Source organism: Colias philodice, chromosome 9 (assembly GCF_061535455.1).
Source record: "Colias philodice isolate Cphi_HAF_F1 chromosome 9, ilColPhil1 Martin Lab GWU primary, whole genome shotgun sequence".
Taxonomy (NCBI): Eukaryota; Metazoa; Arthropoda; class Insecta; order Lepidoptera; family Pieridae; genus Colias; species Colias philodice.
The window spans coordinates 7,320,718-7,348,695 of record NC_143094.1 but is presented as its reverse complement, the minus strand read 5'-3'; the positions used below and the strand labels follow the sequence as shown (position 1 = coordinate 7,348,695).

Sequence of the window (27,978 nt, the reverse complement as noted above, 5' to 3'; positions counted from 1 at the left end):
GTAGACGATAGGAGAATCGCAACGCGTGGGTAGGCTAGGGCGAGTGCAGTGTGCAGTGCGTGCGGATCGTGTATCGCTGAAAGCTCGCGCTGCGAAGCCTCCGAGTACGGCGGCATCGCGCGAGCGCCCGCTTCGCGTCAGTGCCGGCCCGGCCGTGCCATAGGCATCACGTTTCGCTAATATCACTAACTGTTTGCTGCTGGACAGTGACACACACTTACACAACGACTACGAATTATTTAAACGATATACTACCACGGAAGTGGACGCGACCTTATTGCTGAAAAGTGAGGTGAGTGTTTTAATTTTAATATATTTTATTTTAATTTAGATAATTTTTACGGAATTATTTAATTATAAAAATAAAATAATAGATTCAAAAGACGGCATGATATACAGTTTGGAATTTGTAATTTAGAATTAGTTTGTAGATCCGCCAACGCTTCGAAACTGAAAGAGCCGGTTCCTGAGTTTTTCCATCTGAGCGTCGCCGCCGTCGTCGCGTTCAGTGAATTGCTCAAAGAGCTTATTCTATTGTTTTTATTATTAACCTTGTTTCAGTTAATTATTTAGATCATTTTTTTACAAGTATTCAAATTTAAATGTTATTGTGCTTCCAAGCTAATATAATAAACTTTTATTGATAACTAAGATAGTAATATTAAACAAATAGGTAATTGTTTATAATTGAATTAAAAAAATTATACGTTAATTCTTTCACTAATTTTAATTATTCTGTATTTATTTTAAATAATATTTATTTAAACATTAAATACTGATATAAAATTGTACTTATGTGTGATTTTTGCCTGTATTCAGGATAGTGTTAAAAAATTAAATATCCCTATATAGTAAATAAAGTAGAGTTGCCATTTTCTGTCGTCTACGAGCAGATTCGATCAAACCGTGTGGCACGAGAACGAGCGTGGCCAATCCAATATTTTACACTCGCCACCGCTAATCATTTGCAATTGTACTTACAAAGTAGGCTGAAATCAAATCAGCCACTTTATAACAATAATCTTTACACATTTATTTCGGTGACGTATTAAATGGAAGTATGAAGGAAAAACCTTTTTCAATCGAGTCATATATTTTTAACATTGAGACAAATTTTCATCATTTATGCGGGTAAAAAAATATGGTAATTATTGTAAAGTAGGAATTAAATTAAAATTAAATTATATCATCTTATATATCACAGATTACTAAATAGTTACTTGGTAACCTTTATTAAATATAAAATATATATTATTACAATTAAGATATAAAATATAACTGATGTACTATGCATTATTGCATGAACAAATTTTCTACACCTAGTTAACTACCCTATTGAAAACTACAAAATATTTTTGCCTATTGCATTTTGCTTAAAACACGCCACTATTAATCAAATACCTGAGTTAATTTACAATACATTATATTATATTCTAAAAATATAAACAAGAATTTTCAAGTAAATTGAATAGTTTTTGTAGAACTCATACTACATAGGTCACGGTAATGTCTATCATTTACAAATTATTCAAACAGTTCCGCGATTTGACGTCTTGAAACTTATCTTAATTAAAAATAACTTTAATTTTTACTTATTTTTTATTAATCTTAACCTAATATTATAAAATATATAATCTGAATTTATGCAAGGACCCTAGTTAAAATAAAAAAAAAATATTTTTTTGCACGGAAAATATACGTATAGATATTCAATATGCACATATGTAGCTTAACTATAATGTATGTTTATATGTCGCATGATCGCATAGATCATATTGGAAAGTTGGAAAGAAGACTTGACTTACATACAATATAGCGATACTTGGTCAACAACAAAATCTAGTGCATTAGTATAAATCGAGAGACAAGAGCGAGTGCGAATCATCGCTTTCGACGTGGTTGATTGCGCAAAGCTCGGCGGGCAGCGGACGCACAGTTCAAGAGCAGGGTGAAGGTTCCGACGCCGATACGCCCTTCATCTCGCAACTTACGCAAACCCTTGTCGCATTACATTATCGCGCAATTACAATATTCGCATGTAATACGTTGAATCACTCGCTGTGTACGCTTCGCTATTTAAAGCTTCACCGACCGACCGCTATGGCCAAGTTTAATAAATATTTAATGTCGCTTGACATGTAGCTTACTAGGAACTATCTTTACTGCGAATGGGAAGTATTAATAGGAACCTTTTGTTTCTTTCTAAATAATGATACCTGAAAGCCTAGTATTTTTTTATCTAATTATTAAAAATATTTCACATGGAATATTTATTATTGTAAGATTTTATTGGATCATGTATTAAGTGCATTTTTATTCAGAATATGTTTAAGTTATTAAATAATCAGTCAAGTAGTTTTCAACAAAGAATTGACAAGTTAATAAGTTTTGTTTGAAGTTTACAAAAATTCTGTAATGTTTATTCATACTTTAGATATGCGTAATTTGATTCGATCTTAACACGAGGCATCGCAAAGAAAAGAGGTTTCAAACCGTAGTAAATGGTGCTTTCTCGGAAATAAGTCTCTAATTCTACGGTTATTATAACCACATAAAAATCGTATTTTGTCACGCGAATGTTACGGTCTATGTTTATTATTGTTGTGAAGCTTAAAAATTAATTCGACAATGGCACCGGTAAATCGGTTCTATAATGATATATTTTATCATGTGCTTAGATAAAGTTACGGCGATATAGTTTTCGTTTAGTTGCAGTCTATATAATATATATTCTGTAAGCTAATTAAATAATAGTAAAATAAGTTTTTTGCGAACGTTTATATTTAAATAGAATTAACCCCTTTAAATAATATCGCATCTCGCCCTTATTCATCCCAATATTTTTCAGCCGCGTACTCCCAAGGCATGAAAACTAAACAATTTTATTTCCAACGTTCATATGGCAAGGTTGAGAAACTTCCGATTCTTTTGTTTCTCGTTGAGCCTGCATTTAGCGCACGGAATTACGCTTATTTGATGGGATTTAAATAGCTACATGACTTCTTCTTCACGACCCTGATGTTTAGTTGCTTTTTTTGACAAATGCAAAAACACAAGGCCAATAGCATCACTTCTTATTGTTTGAGGATATCAAATTCATGTCCTATTCATCGTCGATCATTTTATCGTTTAAACATAATGACTTGCTAAGTACGTGATGAGTTAATTTGTTTTATTCACTGCGGAATATTTATGATTCTGATTTCTGACGAGTACCAAAAGATTACACCGACATAGAGAGGTAGAGATTCTAGTGCCGACAATCCGAATATTTATTTAAATAAATAAATAAATAAATGGTAAACGAGTAAAGGTACTACTGCCTCTGCATCAATGAAAGCGGGCGTCAATATGTGCATACCTAGACATTAAATTGTTGACGTACAAAGCCGTGACAGAATGCGCTCGCGGCGCGTCGCACTGCTTGTGGACGGCGAGCCACGCGCCGCGGCCGGCGAGGCTTCCTGAGAAAATGACAACTTATGGGTAACTGAATCTGGGCTTCATGGGTGCCATTGACCTGGGTTATCCGATGCAATCAGTGCATGTTCAATACATACAAATAAATAAATAAAAAATAAAGAGTTTTCTCTTTGTGAAAGCTCTAAAGTTACGTTTATAATATATAGAACGCTATAAATTAAAATAAGATTACAGCAAATACCAAAGTTTCTTAAAAGTTTTCACGTTAAGTATTCCAAGCGTTGTAAGTAAATGATGGGGCAATTTTCGTTTTGAGAAAATGGTATCATAACACACTTTCGCACGGAATCAACACCGTTATTCTGTATCAAGATGGACATAAAAACTCGTCATTATTTTTTACACGCTATTTTATTTTTTGGACTTCATTGTATTACGGCTATTACTCAAAACTTTTACTCCCATTGCATTTCGTTACTTAGTGGAATTAGTTAATATTTATTTTGTACCTTTTTATAACTTATGTTATTAGTATACTGAACTGAATGGAAATTATTATATTGTTAGATATTAATTAATATGAATAGAGATTGAATTTACGAATCAGTGAATATTTCCTTTTGATATCTTACTATTAGCGAAACTTAAAAGTCAATGAGGAACGATAGCATATTCATAGATTCCGAGGAAGAGAAGGCTGACACAGGTTGTATGCAAGAAACCTCGTGGCAGTTCATCACTTGAATATCAATATATGTATAGCCGCCTCTCGATGCCGGTCACAATGACCGATAAAAGAGAAACGCACGAATATGACCCTACATGAAGTTCGTTTAAGATTCACATTCAATAACAATACCTCATTCCGTGTTCGGTGCCACCAAAAGGAATGTAGGTTATGATGTTATTTAGCCTCAGTTTTTTACTGCTCTAAGTTTTTATTACAATAGTTACCTAGCATCAATCAGCGTCGTATAAGGCGTGAAAGTTCTGACGTCACTGTGCCAAATTATTATCTCAAGTCTATGCCCTCTGGCTATTGGATTGACATATTTATTAACTTTCATTTAAACTACTTTGTATTGTACAGCTTGTACAGCTAATCTCTAAAAAACAAACACTTAACGCCTTACTTTTTATTATTTAGCACCTACTTGTATATGGTTCCGTTGAATCAGCTAGCGGTGGTCATTAGATACTCAAATGTACACAAAATGGAAAAGAACTTCTTTCATACTATTATACATCTACGTAAATGCTAGATTCGGCCAGTTTGTCTCTGGATAATGCACGGCCTCAATAGTTCTGCTATTCCTTTTCAAAATAATTCTCGACTCAGTGGCTGAATTGTGTCGTGAAGTCCATACAAACTACGAACTTTGACATCGATAATTTGGAAATCTAAGAATCGTTAAATAAAAATAAATTCCTATTTGCTGTATTCCTATACATTTCATAACTTCAGTAGAGTCGTGAATTAACAAAATTATTTACTTTGAGCTGATTATATATATATATATATCTTCTTATATATAAAATTCTCGTGTCACAATGTTAGTCTGCATACTCCTCCGAAACGGGTGGACCGATTCTCATGAAATTTTCTGTGCATATCGGGTAAGTCTGAGAATCGGCCAACATCTATTTTTCATATGTACCACGGGCGAAGCCGGGGCGGACCGCTAGTATATATATATTATATGAATTGTAATCATGGGAGAAACTACATGTTTTAAACAAAAAGACTAGAAATGTGTTTCATTTGCTACTTCATTAAAGAGCTCTCGACTGTTCAGAGCCCAAACTTATGGCACCCACGCTCTAAATAACAAGTCAAATAGACATGTCCACTTTACCATTTACCGAGTAAAAATTCTCAAGTTTTGTTTGCGTAGGTCTTTTACCAATTAGTATTTGTACCGATATATATGACTTTGTGTTAGTGAAGTGTGTCTGTTGCATACACTACAAACTTTGTCTAGAGCCCGACTCGTCGAGCAGAGGGCGAGGCGTGAGAGAATAAGGAGTCTACTTAACACTGAAGAACCTTTGTTTGCGTTCAAATAAAAGTGGTTTGGATTTTTGTGAACGTCTTTGAAACTTTCGATCCGGGAAAATAGGAAAAAAAAACTAAATAACATTGACCCGTCATTGTAAACGAACACTCGCCAAGAATTTTGAAACAAATGCACTTCATTTCATTGTCTGTATACGTAACCTTTTTCGTGATCAAATAATAAAACAGGCATCGTTGAATTTTATTATGTGTCATTGATATAAATACCGCAAAATCGTAAATCGCTCAATGTTCACGAATTTTGGTAGGCTAAAAAAACAACGTTCTTAGAAAGAACATAATACCGATTGGAATCGTCGATAATGGTTTGCGAATCATAATTATGACGATTATAAAAAATGCTAAGAGTGTTTATAAAGTTCATGTTGTTTTATCGAGCGGAACGCGCGATGTCATTGTCCTAAGAGTGGGTATGGTGCTTGCACTCAGGGTCCATTTGCAATCTTAGCTACGGAATGAACTCTATATTGTTAAAAACGTGGGCATTTCCTCTGTAATTAAAAATATTTGACACGACGTACTTAAAACTGTTGGCAGAATATTAATCTACAATATTTTATATTTTTCTGATCATTGATTCTTTCGTGTTGTAGAATTCAGTGTATAGATTCATGATAACATTTAACACTTGGATAAGTAATAAATACTTCATCACCTTGACAGTACCAACGCTTTTTGTTGAATTTATTTTCGGGACTAATAATTATTATATTATTTAACTCTTATATTTTCTCGAGCTAACCATAACTGTTTGTTCCTTCAATGTGCAAAAACGAAGCTTATAAATAATTCTTTGAGATATACTTAGGTTTATATTTTTATAAAGTACCTATGCATATTTCTTATATGGCAATCATAAAAATAAATTGTTAACTATTAAAATTGAGAATTTCTAATCTGTGGAAATGATTTCAAGAGTAAATGTTGTTTCAATACTAGTTTAAGGAAATTAATGGCCATTGCGTTTACGTAATCAACGAACAAATCAGAGTAACGGGATCACTTTAATGTACATAAAGGCAGAAACTGGAAATAAACATAAAGGGTACATATTTGAGAGTTACAAATAACTCTTTGTAACTACGAAATAAAAATTTCATTTCGTATTGAGACGGACAGCTCTATTACGATAAGAGTGACGGCTTATCTTCTTCATGCATCAAAATCGATTTTAACGTCCATTTCTTTACTTAACATCCGTGATGCAATACTCAATCGTACACCATTTAACGATAATAATATACATTTATAAATATTCAGTGTTATTTTTTATTTCAACGTGTAAAACAAATAGAAGAAGTTTTTTTTAGATTTTATAGAATCTATTATCTTATTATTCCTGAATGTGCGTGGGCATTTCTTATACGTTTCGATGCGGTAAGTGGCACGAAAATCTGCGGCATCTTTATAACGGTACAAAACCACCTGTAATATGAGATGTTGCATATAGCGACTATAAGTGAAATGAGATAATTTCCGGTCTCAGGCCCCTTTGTATGATTATTATTTGATAGATACCAAATGCAATATAGAACGTGTTTAAAATAATCTCGTTATAATCAGTCATGAAAATGTTGTCTATAATTTTCGTTTGCTCTAGAATAAATTGACCGTTATTGTTTTGTTGGAAAATTATTTGAAATACTAAAACATAATTTAAAAATAAATTGAACGTAATATGTGCATATACATCGAATACTCGAATGGATGTCGATGTTGATGTGCCGTGGATGGTCCTCACGATCGCACTACGCGGTTGTGCAGGCTCGGCCCGAACGCCGCTATTGTGACTCCGACTTACTAAATCAATATTTGCACAGATGTCGGCGTAAGAGCATACTATGCTCGTAGCGACCTAAAATTCATACAGCTTATATGGCAACGTTAGCGGTAAATTTTCTCCACAGCTACTTGTATTCCTTCAAATGTGGGTCGATGCTGTACGCATAACTTGACCCCGACCGTGGTGGACTCAAGAGGTTCATTAATATCTGGTCGCATTCGATAGTGTAAGACACTAATAATCGTCAGTGGGTGGGTTTCACAGAAAATATAATAAAGAAATATGAAACGTTCTTACTTATCTAACTTATCAGTGTATGTACAGGTGCAAATAATATGTAGAAGGTTATAATAATTATGGTTTTACGCATAACATTTTAAATAAATTATGAATGGTTTGCACAATAACTCCTTAATGATTGTTTACAACAGCATAGCCTTCCTAAATAAAATGCAAAGGCGAATAAATATTCCGTTTACGAGCACTATCCTCACAGTGCGTTAAAATTTAATGATTTCTACAAGTTCAATAACAGTTTACCTCTAGCATAGTGAGTTGATTAAAACACGACTTTTAATAGCTTTCATTTAATAGCCTTTGCAATAAAATCCAACCTCACAGCTAGATAATAATGTCGGCAAGTTAAATCTAAAGGTTCGCACGAGGGAACTTCGCATATTATGCGATTATTTATAATAATTATAGATATTCCATAACAGTTTTTTTTACATAACTATAAAAAGTCTAAATCAATTTTAGCTGTGGTTGCCAAGTGAAAAGGAAAAGCATATTTTTCTAAGCGATGAACACGATTCCCGTGTAATATGATAATGCATCACATAAATATTTCATGTTTAAGCCCTTTTTATCGTTTTTGTACCAGAACCCGTTCTTGTGTTGCAGTTTCTATGAGAAAAGTAGAGAACAAAGCCTCAATTTTTAATTTGTTTTTTGCTACGAATTGCTATAAATATAAAGAAATGTTTCATATTTACTAGCTATTGCACCAAAACATATTTTTATATTCAAAGAGTTGTTGCAAACGTGGCAAATAGATGTACAAATGCAATCCAATGCTCACGGCTCTAGTACAAATATTCTACTTGCAAGTCTTGTAAACCACGTTTTAAACAGAAAAATGGTTAACGGAGAATGCCTATAAAGTTCCACTACGTGCCTATGGTCGGTCGTTTAAAATTAGGTTTTGACGGTCATTTGTAAGACCTGGCCATTCATTGCTTACACGGAGATATGACCGGTAATGACCGACCGGCTATCGGCCAGACCCTCGTAAAGGCTGTTCGACACGAACTATTCGTACATGACTTTGAATACAAGTCAATAAACATCACGTTGGTTGTACTTACTTCCTAGTATGCAGTGTAACTGTACTCATAAGTGAGCTTCACGCCCTAACAACACTTTTGCCAAAAACATTGCCCCTTTGATTGTATTTGAAACTCAACCATATCAGATTTAAAGGTCACTTGTATGTGCATCGTCTCTTATTTAGTAGGGTGTGTATAAGTGTTTCGGGTCAGTGGTCGCCCAAATAACTACTTAATATCAGAAACATCGTATCCCCACAGGGCAGAGAACGTGGAAGGGTGGTATGGCGAAATGGTGTCGTTAATTACAGAAGGGCAACACAAAATGGTATTAGTCTCCATCTAATATTGAATGTTTGGTCTCATTGACAATGCTTAATATTAATAGGAAATTTAACGTACAAGTTTGTTTATCCTCCTCCTTTTGGGTATTTACAATACTGCTTCTCCTTAATAAGAGTGTCGAATCGAGTGTCACAAATAGATTACCTACTCGAAGATATTTAAATAATCTAATGCTTTTCTTTTCGCAAGTGTAGTCCATTAATAAAGTCATTACGAGTTATGTCACATCATTTGAGTTAAGAATTGGTAAAAATGTCAGCACACCTTGAATGTGAGTGGTGGCGCGGCAAAGGCACGCAGGGGCAACGTTCGTCGTGTGAGCGGCGCGGCCGCGAGCTATCGCGAATTTATAGTATGCCTAGCAACAGTACTCACACCTCTCCATTCCTCACTCCTTTCTGCGAACTCATGGACCAAAAAGGATAACGATCGCGTCCAAAAGGCATATAAAACATTACTGCAATTAGGTTCGCAAATAACACAAATTTACATTTGAATAATGTTAACCCATAAACTTTAACAAACTGTTATATTTTCGAAAAAGGTTTTTCGTAGGTCAATGACCAATATAAAAATTTGAAATTTTAGTTAATTTGATAGAGAATTTACAGAAATCACAAAAAAAATCTAATACCTCCACCCATATAGATACTTACTATTATATGTTTTTTAAGATATATATCGGAATCACGAAATAGAATGGAACTAAGATAATTCGTAAAATATCTGTTCAGAATGTTAACACTGTGTAACGGTGATGAGATGTCTAGCTCGGATTTACCTAAATTATTCGGACTACGTTGGTCAAGCGTACGTGCGCTTGCGCAGTGCCTGATATCGCAGTCTGGCTCGAACAGCCACCTCTACATAAATAAGTAGTAAGTACCCAATACCTGGGGTCAAGTTAATATGGAGCGTGAGATATCGTAGCTTTGCCTTACTTATATGCATAACACGTTTCAATATTATTTTAAACAATCTTGACTAAATTTTAATTGCACAAACTAAAACGGACCCCTTATAGTGTTAAAATTAATTCGGAATCAATGACACCTATTACAGGATTACATGTAGGTTCTCTACATGTAATCCTGTAATAGGTAAAGAAAATTCAGGAAAAGTAAAGTTAACTTTATATATTACTAGCGGCCCGCCCCGGCTTGGCCCGTGGTACATATGAAAAATAGATGTTGGCCGATTCTCAGACCTACCCGATATGCACAGAAAATTTCATCAGAATCGGTCCACCCTTTTCGGAGGAGTATGCAGACTAACATTGCGAGTTGTGACACGAGAATTTTATATATAAGATTTACAGTCTATAGTCTATACCTATCTTCTTATATATAAAAATGAATCGCAAAATGTGTTGGTAAGCGCATAACTCGAGAACGGCTGAACCGATTTCGATAATTCTTTTTTTATTATATTCCTTGAAGTACGAGGATGGTTCTTATGTAGAGAAAACGTAAACATGTACCACGGGCGAAGCCGGGGCGGACCGCTAGTCTTATATATAAAAATGAATCGCAAAATGTGTTGGTAAGCGCATAACTCGAGAACGGCTGAACCGATTTCGATAATTCTTTTTTTATTATATTCCTTGAAGTACGAGGATGGTTTTTATGTAGAGAAAACGTAAATATGTACCACGGGCGAAGCCGGGGCGGACCGCTAGTCTTATATATAAAAATGAATCGCAAAATGTGTTGGTAAGCGCATAACTCGAGAACGGCTGAACCGATTTCGATAATTCTTTTTTTATTATATTCCTTGAAGTACGAGGATGGTTTTTATGTAGAGAAAACGTAAATATGTACCACGGGCGAAGCCGGGGCGGACCGCTAGTCTTATATATAAAAATGAATCGCAAAATGTGTTGGTAAGCGCATAACTCGAGAACGGCTGAACCGATTTCGATAATTCTTTTTTTATTATATTCCTTGAAGTACGAGGATGGTTCTTATGTAGAGAAAACTTAAATATGTACCACGGGCGAAGCCGGGGCGGACTGCTAGTACTATCATATTATTCATAACGTCAATTATTTACGTCATTTTTTAATCGCGTGGATTCTTTTACTATATTTACATATAAATTGACCATTTAAACTATTGTGATTTAAACGTTGGTTATAAATTTGCATATCAAATGTGTTTTATACAACAAACTATGTTGCTCTGGAACAATAAAAATGGATTGTTTCGTTTAGATAAGATGTGAAGAAAGTGCTAATAAAAAAAACCCAAGAACTGTTATGTAGTGTAGCAGTCTAGATAGTTTTTACTGGTACGATCTGACACAAAATTTGCACGGGTCAACGAACTCCAAACGACTTGCGAGGGAAACTAATATTTGCTCTCTTCCTACCCATTTTCCTAAGAGACGCAAACTCTGTCACGTGAATTTCCTTCCACATGAGTGCCCTATATCGAACCCTCTTAACTTTATATATTATTCAGTGTATAAACATAAACATGCGTAGGTTTAGGCCCTTTGGAATAAGCTGAAAGGTATCGAAAGTAGAAAGATGGAGACGGTGAATAATTATGTGCTAACAATGGTATTTAATAAACATTAACGTTCGTTATCCGGAATGCGTGATGTGTAGTTGCATGTTCTAGATACTTTGTATGCACGTGTCTCCACGTCTGCCGTTAATCGACCGCTACACTTTGGAAACAATTATTGCCTAATAACAATGCAGTGATACTTTTGGCCGAATCTAATAACAACTAGCTGTCGCCGTGTCCACGACTCCTATGCTAATCATTGGTAATTTACGACGCTTGATAATCGCGAGTCGCGTACGTGAGCGCATTGTGCGAACAGCGAGCGCGTGCATGGGATAGTTGAGCGTGCGAACACGCCTCGCCCGCGCTTCCACCGTCAGCCATCACTTCTACCCTTCACTCTATTTATCAATTTAGGTTTTGTAGTGGTACCTTTCAAGCATAGGGTATTGTTTATATTGAAGTAAATACATAGCTCTTCCAATTTATACGCAATAAGGCGATCCGATATATTACTGTCTGTAGGAGTCTTTGACTCATAAAATGTCGGAACAATTATATTGCAATACGGAACCTTTTCGTGACAACAACAATATCAATAAAAGCAAGCATAATAGGACTTGACATTGAAGTAAGTTGTCTGAGAAATTGGTGTCAATGTTCGCTGCGGTTGCAGTGTTCCGAAATTATGTGTTGGGCAAGAGCGGGCCCGGCACGAGAAGCTCTCCGCCGGCCACCGACCCAGCGGTGCTGATCGCGACGCCCTTCCGATACCATTCAATCATCTTTTATTGATTTCTAAAGCGATTGCAGTAGCTCTTAGATTGCATCTATATTCGGTCGTAAATGTAGCCATATAATCGAATTATAGCAGATTCCGTTACTAACCACTTGTGTGCTGCTATTAAAATAATTGTATTGTATATAACGGAGTGTTTTAATCAAAATCAAAATAACCATACACTTATTGTGCAATAGTATGATTGAGAAGGCATTAAGATATCTCAATATGAAAGAAAGCAGATTTTATTACAATATAGGAGTGGTTGTAATACGATTCTATTTTTATTTAAAGCGGAAGGCTAACGTTAGCGTAGCGGCGCGTAGCTCTCTGTAAATCTCCATAAAAACTACTTAGGAAAGACGCTGACCCCTTAAGGTGCCATAAAGTTGTAATTTACGTTATAGTGTAACCCTGTCTGACATTTATTTATCTTAAGTTATTTTAATCAGATTACTGTTACTTTTGACGCTACATCAGTACAACAAACGGTATACTAAATTATGTTTGGGAAGTAGGACTCCATTGTATACATTAGAGCAGAGGCATTTATATTTCAAAAAAATATCTCAATAATTTAACTGTTTTATAGTCGAATATAAACGACGTTTCAACGAATGAACAATGTCAAATTACAAAAAAATATACTTTAAAATTTACTGATTCTTTCTATAGTTAGTTTGGTAATTGTTAGAGATAGACAGATATATAGAGCTTTTGAAATAACTATCTATAAGTTCAAGAGATGGGTGATAAAAAGCCGAGATATTTTTAGCAAATAAACAGATAGTTGTTGAATTATCTGCGCCCTCACCCTCACTCACGGCGGAGGTGACTTGCGAAGCGTCTAGACGGGGGACCCCTGCCTATCTGGAAATATAATAACGTTTATCTAAGATGAGCTTCAATTGAGTTACCAAAGATATTGATCACGGTCATTACATTCCAAAGTATATGTTCAAAAAATTGCAAAAATTCTCATCCACCATGCGAGATGTCTAGGCGCAATTCTAATGACGGGTTAGTGACTAGAGAAAGAAAAAGTAAAGGTAAACATTCCCCCATCAAGTATTACAAAGTTGCTTGGAATTGTAAAAAAGGAAATTGTAAGCAATGAATAAGCATAGGAGGTAGGTAGGCTCCAGGAACAACAAATACAAGATGTAAGTGTAGGTGTGAGGAGAACAACAGGCGCGCTCGGATGCGTTCCCACGCTAGCGGCTATGAGCTGGAGTAACAATAATCTGCCCTGTAGTTATTGACTCCTGGAACCAACATGCAAATATATTATGCAACTTGCTTATAGATAAAATCATTCACTATTTATTTGAGTAGCCATAATCGTATGGGTTTTATAAATAGTTATGTTCAGGGTCTTTGGAACCCTTATAGGTTGTATATCAATTATTTCGCAAGTTGGGATAGAATATTCCCATTTTATTGATAATAAAATACAAAACTATATAATATAACTATATTAAATAAAAAATAAAACTATAAAATAAAATCCGTCTTTTAAATAACCATATTGGTTATTTAAAAATAATCTGTCAAGTGATATTGAAAATTTTAAATATTAAAATCAACAAAGCAGACTTTTTATATCACAATTAAGTACAATAATTAATGAATGCAATACGTAATGAATGATGACTTTTATAATTCACATAAGTACATATTTGAATGTCTTTTAGTATGAAAAATATAAAACTACTGAACACATGGATATTTTTTGTGTAGTCGGATAAAAGAAGAAAATTCTAGTAAAAATATTTAAATACTGAAATAAATTTTGGATTTCGTCTTCGATTAATAAAAAGTCAAATTACAATAAATTTGGCGTATAAGACGTAAAGTATTTATTACATTTACTTTGAAAGGATTTCGTTTATTATATTATGTACCTACATATTATTATCATAAATGATTCTTATCCGTGCGTTATTATCATTAGATAGAGGATATATCGTTTTCCGATGCTGAGAATACGGCCAATAAAATAATACGACAGGCTTATAATAAACGGCAATGTATATATCCGGTATTCATAAAAACATCTCATTGATACATGGATGTGTGCGCATCGTCGGGGTGCACACACGCGGCGACCCTCGGGCTCCCTCCTCTCAAGCACGCGTCCTCAATGCTTACTTCAACGACACATATTCCCGCCGCCGCCCTCGCGTTTACCTCTATTTATTACGTCCAAGCAGGAAAGAGCCAAGAACACTTCAGAACTCCTTTAAAGTATTCCTTGCTGCTTGTATTACGCATAAAGTTATTAATTAAAAAATCTCGGCTACTATTCCGCTTGAATCAACACATTTTAATCAAGAAAGTTGAAAGAGCCTTAATAAGCTCGCAACGCTATTTTACCTTGCCGTTCAGAGAAAACTTTTTTAATATTATTCGTACTCATTCTTGCGGTTAGAAACCAAGTGGTTTTTGTTCTTTCCGACCCGTATTTAGGTTAAAATATTTCCAGGCTTTTTAGGTAGTTGCTAATTCATACGTTCCTTGTACCTACTTATGCACTATTTTGCTTTTGTACTTTAAACTATGGAATGAAAATCTACCCACTTCGTAGAACAGAAATTTAATATTTTCAATATTTTTTTTCTGCAAAGTTCGCATAAAATGAAATTTCTTGGATCTGTTTAACATTTCAAACTTGAATACTTAATTAAAACTTGTATTAATTTCAGCACATAATGATTGATATGATGATTGAGTGGCTTCCTAAGATTAACCTACTTCTTTGAGAACTCTGAAATTTCCATATTATATTAAAATTCATTGTAACAAAGCGCTGATTTGTAATTTAGAAAGTATTAGGAAGATAGGTATTTGTATGTATAAAAATATATAAGTACGGTCGAAGTTGAGAACCTCCTCTTTTTTAGTCGGTTAAAAATTAAGAGATTCGAAGTAAAGAATGTTATTTTTATTTTTATACATATAACGATGTATTGTTGGTCTTGTAAATGTTGGTCATTATAAGTTTGTGTTTATTGTTTCAGAGGGACGGCAAATGGATCAGAGGCGCGCGGCGGCGGCGCTTCTAGCGCTGGCCGCGTGCTTTGCGTGCTCAACAGCAGGTATGATACCATTATATGAAGAGATTATTTGATTTCAAGTATATGTCTTATTTTCATAGCCCAGCCATCATATGTATAGCCCACTTTTATGTAGTTGAGCTTCGGTAAGAAGAGGGCACGTTACGTATCGGGGTAGTTGTTTATAGGAAAATTATGGGTGTATGAATAAATTCAGTTATTCAAAAAAAAAGCACAGAAACATGTTTGCCAACTTGCCAAGCACACGTGTCAGAAGTGAAACTTTTTTGGCAAAATTCAAAGATGCTGGTGGATACTAAAATACATTATTAGAGGATTTCCCACTAGCCTTTATGCAAAATAGAATAAAAAAATGTTAGTTGACGATTCAAATTATACGCCTACCTACGCCTTTTCCACACAAGAAGCAAGAAGTCAAGGAAAGTGAAAAATTACTTCATAGCAAATTATTAACTAAAAATAGTTTTAAACATTATAGTGATAGACTGTCCAAGGAAGTTCTTGTTCAACTTGTACAAATAGAATTTGTAAATTACCTATGTTAATGATCATAATAGATACCTACATAATAAATAATAATGTAACGTTATTTTTATTTATACAATATCATCAATACCGTAACTTGATATGAAATTTTAATGTCCATCTCCATTCTCCATTGAGCAAACCACGCTTCCGATAAGTGGAATAAAATATAACGGGTCTATACATTTGTTATAATTGGAAAGATATATTATATTGCATTATATAATATTATTGTCGGATATCGAATAAACCTGAGCTCGTAAATAACTCAATTTATGATACTTAGCTCTCAGAAATCATAAATACAATAATAGGATTACGTATTGTAAATTATATTTATTCGCTTATCTATTCATAATTCACAATATTCAGTTAAACTGAAGAACAGGTACAACCGTTGTGTTGTCTCGTGACCCAGAAAGGGTAGGTATATTCGTGAGATGGCCGTGCGCGATACATGCGCCCGCCCGCGCCGCGACTGCGATCTTTCCGCACATTACCACCCAGCAATACTAACTTCATGTACATTCTACTCCTCATTATAACGATACTTCTCCCCTATATTCATTTGATTTACTGAATATGTAGGTATCAAATTATAGATTAATATATTGGTTAGTATACGACCGCGATATGATAACTGGTGACTAATATTATTACTACATTAGATCACTTGAATAAAAAACTATAAATCAATAATATTCAGTGAGCAGCAAAACATACTTTCGATTGTAGATAATGTGATAATAAATTGCTCAGGTAATGAGTTTATTGACCTTATGCCGGTGAATTATACAAACACCATATCATCTCATATTATAAACATAAAAATACCATCTTAAATAAGAGCCAATAAAATTTACATACGTACAAGTTTATTTTTTATTTTTCTTTACTGGTAAATTTTTCCACATGTTTTTTTTAAATTTTTATGTAAGTAACAGTCCTCTACTAAGTATTGCTCTATAATCAGACTCATGCATATTATCAGATAAAGCTATTTTCGTCAGTAAGATTCAGTATCCTCAGCACGGTTAGTTCATAGAATTCGTACAGAATTTATGTTATACATAGGAAGTATATTTAAATGCGGCCTACAATGTTTAGGTCTACCCGTGTGAACTTCATCACGCATGGCGACCACGACGACATTCATTCATTGAAACGACAATCCATATTAATGTAGTGCAAATTTTAAATTCATGCTGCCTCTGTGTTTCGATTACTTCGGACGCATGTCTCTAAGCGCGCGACTTATACATATTGCAAAACTTCTTTCTTCTTTCAAAAGTCATTTAAATTTAAATCCACTTGAATGGTACAAAGCTTTTGAGATTCAAAGATATCTTATTTTTATGGCAATTAAACACATAAATGTTCGTATTATCGTTAAAATTTTCAATTTATATAATAATAATATTATTACTCAGAGATTTTCTATACCGTGATGACACGGTACAGAAAATCTCTGAGTTTAAAGATATGCCGCACGATTGTTAAATAGACAAATATGCAATTTTATTTTCGAACGTAACTAATACCTTCGATTACTTCTCATTTCATCAATTTACTTAACTTTGTAATTTAAGTATGTAAATTTATTTATTCATAAATTCAATATATACCAATCTTCTCTAAACTATCGCTATAAAATTTGCTAAGAATTTTCCATTAAGTATGATTAAAAAGAAATAATTTTTATCGAACATCTACGTGACCGTTACTACTACATAAAGAAAGGTACCGGTACCTTACTATCTCACGGTTTTACATCCAACAATTGATTACATAGTAGGCATTTCCTTAGGCGTTATGACTTTTGCCCTCTGTATCTAATCAACAATGAAGCGGCAGTTTCCACATTAACGACAGTCTCCGTTATATTAATTACAACTTTGTTGTTTTATTCCTTATATTAACTAATAAATGTCTTGTCGTGTCTTATTAAGATTGTCTTATTGATAAAAACCTATAAGCAAACATGCATGTAGGCATAATCTATAGATATTTTAAATTACATACATATCATTAAAACTAAGTATAGAAGAACAATTAAACTTGAACAATTTCGTAAATTTCTATCATATCTGCGCAAGTCGCGACCTTAAATTATTAAATATTATTTAAATTTATATTTTAATGTTTCAGCACCAACGTCCAATAACCAGACTGCCCTAGATCTTTATGATGGTAAGTTTTACACATTTTTAGTACGATATAATCGCTTTATTACATTTAATTATTAAATAAACATGTCTATTGAACGGATTGAATTTATGAATAATTTCTGCATGTAAATATATAATCTAAGTTTCATAACGAAACTTAGATTAATCCATTATTGCTATATTATACATGCAATATTCACTGGATGAGTAAAATACATTCTTGGATGTGTCAACTCATGAGCATTAACCTATTCAACATTAATTAAAAATGAAAAAAAAACATACATATGTTAAACAGTTAATTAAATGCCATTTAACATCACCATAAATGGTACCTATTAAACTTGATTGCAGAAAAAATCTAAATGCAGCAATAAAATATAATGTAACCTAGCTATAAATTACGAGTATGGCTATAATAAATACCACATTAAAATTGAGTCATAAGGACGAGTCAATATTATAATATACTTAAATACGTACTCGCAAAGATTAAAAAAATTAACATGAACTTATTTTGTTATGCTTATCCCAGATCTATAATCAAAAAGCTATAAGGCGTAGTTGGTAGCAAGAATCATTAAAGAACATTTATTATGTAGGAATTGCTCTGTAAACAAATTTTTTGAGAAATTGTTACTTTATATTTTCAGCTCCAGTTGAAGGTTGCTACTACAACTTCCAGCACTATAGTGAAGGCGATCGCATAATGACTAACGAACCATGTTTGAACTGCACGTGCCACAATAGAATGTTGATGTGTTACTTAAGAGTTTGTCCATTTACCAAACCAATTGGACAAGATTGTACGGTGGAGAAAAGAGCAGATCAATGTTGTCCTATTGTCACATGTCCTGATGGTAAGTTTCCTTTTATTTTATGATTCTCAATTTTGAAATTACATGCAGATTTCTAATATTATTTTTAATAATAGTGTTAATTTCTTAATCAAATGTTAGTTGAAGAGAATACTGCATTATTTCATACACTAAACGTAACTCAGTATTGTTATTGAAAGTTTTTAAAATGATTCAAAATAAAGTTTTAAAGTTGTTAAACAAATAAATCAATTTAAATATCCTTAAATTAATAACATTATCATTCAGTTCCAGTTGATCTCCTAACTTCAACGTCAACATCATCACCTGCTGAATACGGTGCGACTGGATTAGGAAAATTGGACAGATTTGGTTGTAGCATCAACGGCAAATATTTCCCCGAAGGTTCCAAGGTTCCCCCGGCACCCAACAAACCTTGCGAACACTGTTATTGTATTCGTAACATGACAACGTGTGTTATGCAAGAATGTACGCTACACGTTGATGGCTGCACTCCAATATATCACAAAGATGTCTGTTGCCCTATTCGGTACTCATGTGGTAAGTACGCTTTTTATGTTTCGAAATAGAAGAACGTTCATTTCTATTTCCCACGATTTAGATTCTTCGACTTGAAACTGAGTTTAAAAATGAAACTAACTTTTAAACTTTCATTTTTGCAGATCACTCTGAGGATGAAATTCCACTTTTAGATGACATGACAACGACTGTAAGGCCGACGCCTGGATTTTTACTAACAACTACAACAATGATGCCTGTTACTCAACCCACACAAGATTGTGTTCATGATGATCAAATTTTCCCTGATGGTGCTTTAATTAAGACTGAAAAAGCATGCGAACACTGTTACTGTATGAAAGGTGATATAGTGTGTGTAGTACAAGAATGTGGAACGCCTATGGAAAATGAAGGCAAGAACTGCACATCTCTTCCACCCAGGCAGGGTCAATGTTGTCCAGACACTTACATTTGTGAAGGCGATGAAACACAAACTACTTCACCTTATGAAGAAATTACTACTTTGTCACCACCTAGAAGGGTTGGAGTCGAAGGAAGTGGATACAGAAATGAACCAGATGAGCCTTATACTGAAGTACCATCAATTGATAGTGAAATCGAAGGTAGTGGCGAAGATCAACCAATGACAACTGTAGAAAGCTCCGAATTATTGACTTCTCCTAAATATACACCAGAATCAACAACTGAATACGTATACCAATATAGTACAGAACCAGACAAAGGATTGAATACAGTTCCAGATGTAGAGCAAGGTACCAAAGAGAGTACCATTGTCCCACTGGCTACTGTAGAGCCTGAAAGATCTACACTGATTGATCATAAGTCGACTTCAACGCCCGAATATACTACTGTTAAGGAATCAACAACTAACAGACAAGATGAAACCACTTATTCAGGTGAAACATCAACTTCTGATGAATTAGCTAAATCTACTTTTGCAGAGGTAACAACTAAATCGAATGTGGCTGTAAGTACTTCTGATAATATGACACCATTTGATGAAGGATTTATTATGGCTACAAAATTACCCGAAAAATCTGATGGTACGGATTCCAATTTCGAAGAGGAATATACAACTATTAAACCATCAGACATTGAAGAATCTTCATTAGATAATACCAATGAACAAACGACAGTTAAAAATATCCTATCTCATGATGATAGTACAGTCACAACAGAGAAAATGAGTGAAACTGGAACTACCTCGATTGATATTCAGGAAAATGAAATATATGAGGATCTTACGCCTGGAAGAATACCGGGTGAAGGTGATTGTCTACTTAATAGTATTACCTACAAAAATAACTCTATTGTTCCAAGCACAAGTAAATGCCACTCAAGTTGTAAATGTGTTAGTAGCATAGTTAAATGCGAACCAATAATTTGTACTCCACCACTGGAATATATGGAAAATATGAATGATTGCCATCCTGTTTACGATTCTCCAGAATCATGTTGCCCAACTTATGTTTGTAACACAAAAGAAACTATAGCGCCTGAATCTCATAGTCAAATGTCAGGAACAGAGTCACCAAAGCCAACAATTGAATGTGCTGGTGATGAATGTAAGATTGTTCAAGAAAGTAAACCAACAGAAGGTCACATAGATAAGATTGACTGTGGTGAAACCGGTTGCCCAGAAACGGCAGTAACACAAAAAGATTTAGAAGGATGTATAAATGATAAGTGTGATAGTCCTCAATATCCCATAACGGAAACTAAACCATGTGATTCTGATAGTGGCTGTCGAGCTCCAGTAATCAAACCATGCGATACCGATAATTGTGAGACAAAATTAGAATTGCCTATTCATGATGGAAAAGAAGATAAACCGATAGATACCATTCAACCTAATGACGGGGATCAAGAAATTTTATGCAAAGAGGAAAATTGCCGCCGAAAGGAACATAGTGACATTGGTCAAGATATACCTTGCAAAGGTGAAAATTGTTTACCAGATGACATGACTATTCCAAACATTGGAAATGACATTACTACTCAGAAAATAGAAGCAGATAAATCAATAACAAAGGCAGATGAATATGTAACTCAACATCCCGAAGAAATAACTATACCAGAAAGTGGCAGTACTATGAAATTAGAGACCTCACAAACTGGAGAAATTTATCCAGAATCAACATCCACTGCTGGACTTTATTCGGAAAAACAAACTACACCCTCTGACGTTCCAGAACAAAACTATGAAAGTTCTCATCAGGGAGAGACCATTACCCCATCTGTTCCAACATCTGATATTTCCACTGAACATTTTGAGCCAACCGTATCTAAGCAGGAGGATCAGACTACTAAAACTACAGTGATAGACGATCATAAAATAAATATACCAAGCCTTGAAAATGATCTTATTGATGAGCATAATGCAGTAGTAACAGAAAGTTATGAGATTGAAAAACAAACTACTGCACAGGTAACCGAAAAGGAGTCCGTAAAGTATACTACGATATCCGATGAATTATCTACGATTAGCGAAGCGGTAAAAGTAACGTCTAGTAAGGAGGAAACAGAAACACCAGAATTTACAAAAGAAATAACAACAGAATCATTAATCGCCCCAGAGACAACTAAGGACGATACAACGTTAAAACCATCGGAAGAGTCTGAAATGTTGGACCATTCTCAAGTAACACAAATTTTCGATTATGTAACTCCTTCCATCTTGGATGATAAAACCACAATTGAAGTTATGCTCGAAGAAAAAACATCTACATCTGTACCTAAGTTAGTCACTACAAATCGAGATGAAATTATTACCCAGAATGTAAATATTGCCACTGAGAAGGAAACTGTTTATGAGACTCAAACAGACAAATCACATGATGAAGCTTTCCGTGAAGTGACGGAACGCGTAGAAACCACATCTATGAAATATACAGATAGTGAATCAGGATCAAGAGTTACCTTCTCTGATACGACAAGTTACGATACTCAAGCTCAAAATATAGATGACAAAGAATCTCCACAAGTACTTGAAACGTCCACTCTTCCGATAGATATGCCCAAAGAAGATGAAAAACATGAATATTCAAGTGGTCATGAAGACTCAACATCAATAACAGATAAAACGATTGAGTACTCTACACCAGCTCATGAAGATAAAGATATGGAAAATGTAGATGTATACGACAAAATTACTACTGTTAACGAACCTTTCGTTACACCGGATGGAAAGGACTTTGAAAACCAAAAAGAACACGAAACAGTATCTACTATAAGTACTGAACTTCCAGAACAATTCACTCAAGAAGATATAAAGACCACTCCATCTATTCAAGATAATACAAATCAATATTCAGATACAAAAACAACCAAAGAAGAAGAAATATATACAACTCCATCAAATCAATATGATAAGAAACAGGAATCAAATTCATATGATTTAACAAAGGACACGGATATGATTACTCAAGCACCAGAAGCACACTCAGTCGAACCTACTTATGTGAACACTGACTCCACCTTGGATATTTCTCCAAAAGAAACTGGAACATCAGAGAATATGGACACAGTAACTAAACCAACTTTATTAGATCAGGATTCATCAGAAAAAACAAATGAGGATGACTTAGAACAACACACGACATTGAGTACCATCCAATCTTCGATGAAAGTAGAAAAAATCGATACATTTACTGAGTTACCAGAAGATATTGTAACGAATGAGATTGATATTTCTAATGAAGCTACAACTGTAGGACTAATTACAGACAGTAAACATGAACAAACAGAAGTTCCTGTAAATGCAGAAGAAACAACGAAAGCACCTGAAAGTACTCACTCTGTAGACACCGAATTCAAACCGAGTAGTGGAACTGATCACGATGAAAGTGACACAGAATCTACTGTAGCATATAATGATTATGAGCCTACCAAAGAAGTGGTGATTTCCGAAATACCAGTAGTTTTAGAACAAAGTACTCCTTCAGTAGATAACACAGCCAATGTCGAAGATACCATAGTAACCTCGACTGTTATACCGGAAGATGAACTGAAAACAGAATTTATTATGACTGATAACTTAGGCATGTCTACAGAAGGTGGAATTAAAATCGAGACAGCTGCGTCATCAGAAAAACCTAAGTTAGAATATACATTAGCCGAGGAAGTAACAGAATCTATGACGAACATGCCTGTAACAGATCTTCCTTATACCACTATTGGAAGTCATAAGCCTGTTAGCACTGATTCAGATTTATCTCAAGAAATGTATTCTAGCACCACTACGAAAAATAATGAAATTTCTGAATCGACAGAGCAAGTCGATCATTCCATCACCGAAGAAATCGTTTCTGAAAAAATGCCAGATACACCTAAGCTAGATGATTCTGAAAAGGTAACTGTTATATCTGGTGAATCAAATCCGACGACCTCAGCGTACAAGGATAGTGAAAACGAAAAAACGGTATCTAACGAAATCGAATATTCAATAACAACTGAAAGTCATGATTTACGTTATACACCAGAAACAATATCATCGACAACATCCAGTAAAGATGAAGCTGTAACAGATCAAAAAATAGAAGTGATTTCTGACATTACCCATGAAAAGGACAAAGAAACAGAAGCACCAATGTCACTTGTTACCGACTCACAAAGTATATCCACATTGCATGAAACTGTAACTGAAAGTGTTCAAAAAGTAACAAATATAGAATCAAATGTAGATGAGCAGACAGAACCACAAATTGATCATAAGAAGACTTTCCTGGATACTACCTTATTAGAAGAATCGATAACTACACAACAGAGTGACATTGTAGATAAAGAAATATCACATCAATCTACAACTGAATATAAATATCCTGCGCCATCGACTGAGTCTTCAGGCATTATTACAACGGAGGTTGAACTCAGCACTGCTAAATTAATTACAACTACTCCTCAAATTCCCACAGAAACTCCATTATTGATGAATACTGAACAAGAATTAGAAAAAGAAACTGTGGAAATGACACATGAAATAAAAGATATCTTCATATCTACAACCACTGAAAAACTGATACAAGAATATGAAACTACACAAAAAGTGCATGAAACCACAAAAGAAATCGAATCAAGCACGGAATTTGATAATGTAAATGTAGAAAGGGAAGGGGCACCTTCAACTGAACAATCTATTCCCAATAAATCTGAACAAGAAACACATGATACTCCCGCATATGAAAGTGCTACTGAGAGTCACGAAATCAAGGACGTTACTTCCGCTATAGAGGAAACGACTAAATATCCTCAATATTTCACAACTCTTACTGCGGAAGAGGTTTCAAAAGAAACTGAAGAAGAATTACATCACACAACAGAATCATCTCTAGAACTTACAACACAACCTCAAGTAGATAAGGAGCAAGCAACAATTACAGTTGAAGCTGCAACAACAATAAAGCCTGATGTTATTTATTCGACAATATCTTCAGACAATGAATCACCAGGTGTATTTGAAATTTCGACAAAAGCACCGGAAAGTGTTTCCGATTCAACTGGTACCGTGGACAGTATTTCTGATAAGCAAACAACAGTAATGAATAATTTAGTAAATGACAATGTGTTGCCTGATGACTCCAAAACAGAAATTTTCCAGGAAACACAAACAAAAGAACCTTCTACCTTCGAAGATGACAAAGCCACAATTCCTGAAGAAGAGATGCATGTTGATAAATCAGATAAGACATCTACTACAGAATCAGACTTGCTTGAAAAACAAACGATCCCAGGCGAAGAATTTGTGACTAAATATATATCTGATGAAAGCACTATTCTAGATAATACAGAATCTAAACCTACATTGGTGGGTACCATGACAACTAGTGCAGTAAATATACCAGACACTAAAGTAACTGGTTTGGAAACAACAACAGAAACTAAAAACAAGTTCTCAGAAACTACTCCATACTTTGTGGAATTAGAAGAGCACACGCATCAAATTGTTGAAGAAACCACTGTTATTCCTGTAGGTGAAGTTTCTACAGTTGAAACAACAGATATAAAGTCTACGGAACGTGGTGATCAAATGTTTACTGAAATACCATATGAAACGGAGAAATCGAGCGAAGAAACGAGTGAATTATCAGAAACACATAGTACTACATCACCGATTATTGATGAAACCACTGAACAAAAATACCAGACTACTGCCCCTGGAAGTCAATTAGAAATCACTACAATTTCGGCATTACTTTCACAAAAGGAGACAACTAGTGATGAAAAACCTCTCGATTTAGATGAAAAAACAACAATTTCACCCGTCCCGAATATAATGCAGAATGAAGAACGTGTCACAGTGATTCCAGAAGAGACAGAGAAGCCAACATCCTATTTTGATTTAAATATACCGGTAACAACCTCAAAATATCAAGACTTGTCTGATATTCCCGTTGAAACAAAGATACCTGATGAAGATAGTAGAACAACCAAACACCCAACATCTGAAATTGCTTATGAACGCACGACAGTTACTCCAGTGATAACTTCTACTCCGGATGATGCTTACAAATCCACTTCTTCCGTCACAACTAAACCAATAACCGCAAAACCTATGTTGCCTAGTGATTTGCAACCTACTGAAGAGGTACCAACACCCGAATTCCCTCAGACGGGTTACGATCAAGAACCAGATTATGGAGAAGAAGATCAAGCATTCGGACCTGGCACATGCCGTTATGGTGGAAAAGTTTACGTATCTGCTCAGCAAATACCTAGAGACGACCCATGCGACTTTTGTTTCTGCTTTAGAAGTGACATCATTTGCTTACAACAAAGTTGTCCTCCTCCTATCCATGGATGTCATGAGGAACCGATTCAAGGCTTCTGCTGTCCTCGCTATGAATGTCCCGTATCCATGGCGACGACTGTTAATGTAACCACTACGACTACAACAACCACTACCACTCTCCCTCCACATTTTCTGCCTCATGCATATAAGGGTACAGCACAAAGAAAAGGCTGCCATATTCAAGGACGTACGTACAAAGTGGGAGAAGTAGTCCGAGCGTCTTCAGGGCCTTGCTTACATTGCACGTAAGTTGTATTTTATTAAATAATCTTCAAATTCCATGCTCACTTGTCGATACAAAAATACAATGACTAAATTGACTACGTATATGTTCATTACAAAAATTATTTACCTTTTCAGATGCGGAGGTGACGGTCAAATGAAATGTGATCCAAAAGCATGTACACCGGAACCAATGCTGAGACAAATGATAGCGGCCGCCGTGTCTGCTCGACGAAGAAGATGAAAAACTTAACCTGAAATAAATTGCGTTAATGGTCACAGAGATTAAACCATCTTTGTGATAATAACATTTTCATATATTCTTTGATGCACAAGAATAATGCTCAAATTTCGCGATGGATTAGTTTAAGATTTTGTGTCATATATATACATATATATTTATATTATTATTTTAATTGATACTTTCTTTCATGTTAAAGTGGCACACATGTAAAAAATGGTGACTGTGATTAATGTACTAAATACCAGACTCATGTTTAATGAGCGTTTAAAAGTTATATATAACTTATAAGTTATGTTCAATCAACAAAACTTAGTGCCAAACGATAAAGCTAGTTTTTATGAGACTATGCCAATTATTATGCTTACTCAAAATTTTGTATATGTCAGCTGTAAGTTAAATTGACCAAACGGAAACTTGCCCTCTTAAGAACTGCAGAGTTATCTCCAATAAATGCGTAATCGCGCAGGGTTTCTGCTTCTAAGGTCATTTAAGATCGCCGAAATCTTGACCATTTTGATTGTAATCTAAATTGATTTACCGATATCACATTAGTCAATTCTTTATTTTTACACGATGATGCAGTAGTGATCTAGTATCGTGTAAATATGAAGTATCTTTATTATATTTAAGAAATTCTGATGTTGTAAATGCCTTAATTTGTAATAATTTATATATGTTAGGTGTATAGTACTTAAGCCATGTTTAAGACCAGTGATTATTTTAATTTAGAAATACAGGAGCATATTTCAATTGTTTAGAAAAGTATTGATCGATGCTTTTTGTTAACAGCCTCGGCCGAAACTTTTCCTCGTTTCACGTCTTACAGAAAGTGACTTGATTTAATACCTTGCTTTCTTTAATTCGTAAAGGCTCCAGTATTTACTAGCACTTGTTAAGTAAAAGTGGCCAACAAGTTTTTGAGTAAACTTTTGAATATACATCGTTTTGTAATGTCCTTAGATTTTGATACAAAAGTGCTGGTAGACTTTGAAATAATTTCGCAGATTTAGGTGGATACGAAAGTTGAAAGGCTGTTGAAATCACTTAATTCGAATTAGAATAGAAAAGTGGTTTCATTAATTCGTATCAACCTTTTTCTGTCAACGTAGGTTGTAGTTATATCTTATTTATTTAAAGTTATCGCAATAGTCGTACATATTTGTTTAAAATAATACGTGGTTATCTTACAAAAAGTAAAAAAAAATGATAAAAATAAAGCAGCAACCTGAAAAATCATGTCAATTATGTACTTTGTTCTGTTTAATCACGATTTACCGAGCGTTTAAGCTAGGACTTAGCTACCTTTACATCTGTGCAAATGAGTTTTAAATAAAACATTCAAAATCA

General features: G+C 34.5%; 2 protein-coding genes across 2 annotated transcripts in view; one reads left to right on the top strand and one right to left on the bottom strand.

Moving 5' to 3' along the window:
- Positions 1 to 27,978, bottom strand: part of PIG-P (phosphatidylinositol glycan anchor biosynthesis class P) — a 271,287-nt gene that overhangs the window by 173,270 nt on the left and 70,039 nt on the right. The gene's annotated exons all lie outside the window — the stretch shown is intronic.
- Positions 8 to 27,978, top strand: tnc (tenectin). The gene is made up of 7 exons (XM_089699261.1): positions 8 to 292; positions 15,271 to 15,348; positions 18,001 to 18,042; positions 18,674 to 18,880; positions 19,127 to 19,399; positions 19,522 to 26,410; positions 26,526 to 27,978. Exons 2-7 carry the CDS (start codon positions 15,282 to 15,284, stop codon positions 26,629 to 26,631), a joined length of 7,584 nt encoding a protein of 2,527 aa, XP_089555387.1. The 5' UTR covers positions 8 to 292; positions 15,271 to 15,281; the 3' UTR covers positions 26,632 to 27,978.